This window comes from Penaeus monodon, chromosome 41 (genome assembly GCF_015228065.2).
Source record: "Penaeus monodon isolate SGIC_2016 chromosome 41, NSTDA_Pmon_1, whole genome shotgun sequence".
Taxonomy (NCBI): domain Eukaryota; kingdom Metazoa; phylum Arthropoda; class Malacostraca; order Decapoda; family Penaeidae; genus Penaeus; species Penaeus monodon.
The window spans coordinates 22711914-22714413 of NC_051426.1; the positions used below are offsets into that span (position 1 = coordinate 22711914).

The 2500-nt window shown below is 47.3% G+C and overlaps 1 protein-coding gene across 1 annotated transcript in view; it reads right to left on the reverse strand.

Moving 5' to 3' along the window:
• LOC119598448 (protein artichoke-like) overlaps positions 1 to 2500 on the reverse strand; it is a 9405-nt gene that overhangs the window by 5625 nt on the left and 1280 nt on the right. The window contains exon 2 of the mRNA XM_037948086.1: positions 1 to 1667. This exon is cut by the window's left edge and continues 658 nt beyond it. Within this exon, the coding sequence (XP_037804014.1) occupies positions 1 to 1667 (1667 nt within the window). The remainder of the gene's footprint in view (positions 1668 to 2500) is intronic.

Here is a 2500-nt window from a genome sequence, read left to right on the forward strand (position 1 = left end):
AAGAGCTTCGTGGAGGAGAACATGTCTGGGTGGAGGCTCTGGATGTAGTTGACGCTGAGGTCCACGTCCCGAAGGTGGGTCATGTCTGTGAAGGCCGCCGGGTTGAACGCCTGGATGTGGTTGTTGGAGAGGTCGAGGTGCTCTATGGCTTTCAGGCCCGAGAGGTAGCTGTCCTGGACCTTATTGATGGCGTTTCGGTTGAGCTTTAGCACTCTGAGGGAGGCGAGCTTGCTCAGGGCCTCCGAAGGGAGTTCTTGGATGAAATTGGCGGAGAGGTCAAGGTACTGAAGGCTTCCTGTATCTCTGAATGTGCCTGGTTCGACGGTGGTTATTTGGTTGTGGGTGACATGAAGGTATTCCAATTTGGTCAGCCCCTTGAAGAGACCACCGGACAAAACCGTCAACTCATTAAAACTCATCTCCAGTTCAAACAGCTCTGTGAGAACGTGGAAGACATTTTCAGACAAGAATCCTATGCTGTTGAAGGACACGTTCAAATTCTTCACCTGAGGGGAGCCGAGGAAAGCTTCAGCACTGATTTCGGTGATGAGGTTGAAGCTAAGATCCACGCTGCTCACATGAGGTAAACCTTCGAACAGTGAAACGCCGATCTTTCGTAGTTCGTTGTGGGACATGTCGAGTACCCTGAGCTTGGGCAAGTTCCACAGCTGTTCACTGTAGTCACTGCTGATCAGGTTGTGACTCAAGTACAATTCTCTCAGGTTTGGGAGGCCTTTGAAGGTTCCCGGCTGCAGCCTCTCAATCCTGTTGCGGTCGATCTTCAGAGCCTCCAGCTTGGGGTGCCCCTCGAATGCCCTTGGATGATCGACTTTCAGAAGATTTTTACTGATGTCCAAACTTCGTAGATTCGGAAGGGACCGAGCGATGTACCTCATTTCGGCGACGAATGTAAGGTTGTTGCTAGCGACGCTGAGGTGCTCTAGGTTGGACGACTCTGTGAATATATCGGCGTGGAATTCCCCGATCGCGTTGCCGCTGATGTCGAGTTTTCGGACGGAAGGGAGGCGGAAGAAGGCGCCATGGTCGATCTTCGAGATCAGGTTTTCGCTGAGGTTGATCGTCCGGATGTTCGGCATGTCAACGAACGTCCCCTTTTTGAGCTCGACGATTTTGTTGCGGCTCATGTCGAGGATCCTGAGCTCCCTCATCTCCCTCGCTGCCAGGACGGCCATGCTCGCGTCAGACAAGCTATTTCCGGCGAGAGACAGGTGCTCGACGGCGTTCAGAGTCCTGAAAGCCCGCGGATGAATCCAGTCGATGATGTTATTGGAGAAATTGACCTCCTTCAGGTACACCAGGCCCTCGAGTGCATTCCCTTTGACCTCCTTCAAAAGGCTGTTCGAAATGTGCACCTTCTTCATGTTGGGCATGAACCTGAAAGCCGCCGAAGGAATGGAGCTCACCCTCGAGCCGTCGATCTTCAGGAATTCCAGCTTCGAGAGTGAGTACAACCTCGGGATCTCGATGATGTCCGTGTCCTCCAGCACGCAGGTCCTCAGGTTGGCCAGGTTATCGAGGGTGTCGAAGGGGATGTCGTAGAGTCCCGGGTCCTTGATGTAGATGTGCTGCAGGGAGGACTCGAGGCCGGCGAAGGCGTTGCGGGTGATACCCATCAGCTCGTTGTTGATCAGGAAGAGCTTGTTGATCTGGAGGACGGCATGGGAAGTTAGTAATGCAGAAGTAAAGGGGTGAAGTAAATGAATCACAGAAAAGAAAAATTGTGAAAAAAGTAGATAGACATAAAAAGAATCTAGAAGTTGTTAAAGATTGCAGTGTGTGAGTTGTTGGAGGCCAATCTCGAAGTAGCAGTAAACGTACGATGTAAAAGCAGATGCTGTCATAGAAAAGGTGATCTGGAAAATTGAGGGGAAGTTGCTAAAGACTGCTTTGGGGGAGTTCGTAATGATTGTTAGACGTTAGTTTCGAAGTAAAATTAAAGAGAAAAATACTACTAGATACTATCATAGAAAAAGTAGAGAGTAAAGAAAAGTAGTAGAGAAAAAGTAAAGAAAATAGATCCTGTCATGGCAAAGGAGAGAAAAAGTAAATTTTATCATAGAAGAATATGACCTGAAAATGAGAGAAATGTGTTAAAGATTGCATATTGGCAGTTCGCCCAAGTTCGTAATAGATGATAGAAGTTAATCTCGAGTTCCAATAAAACCGAAAAAAAATGGATCCAGTCATAGAGAAAAACAGAAAAGTTTAAAATGTGCTTTGGAAGATGAGGGGAGCTTGTTACAGGTGTCATTGTTTGAATTCGAGTTCGTAAACATTAGTAAAAAATCGATGGTCTCATGAAAGAAAAATTGTACCGGAAAATCGGTTGTTACCGACTCCATACGTTTCACCTGTGAATTTATACGTATTTTATAAGAGACGTCACACACAGATGATGAAAAAACTTCAAGTCCATTTTTATCAGACAGACCGAGACTCATGATAGATCAACAATGATGCACAACCCACGATAGATTAA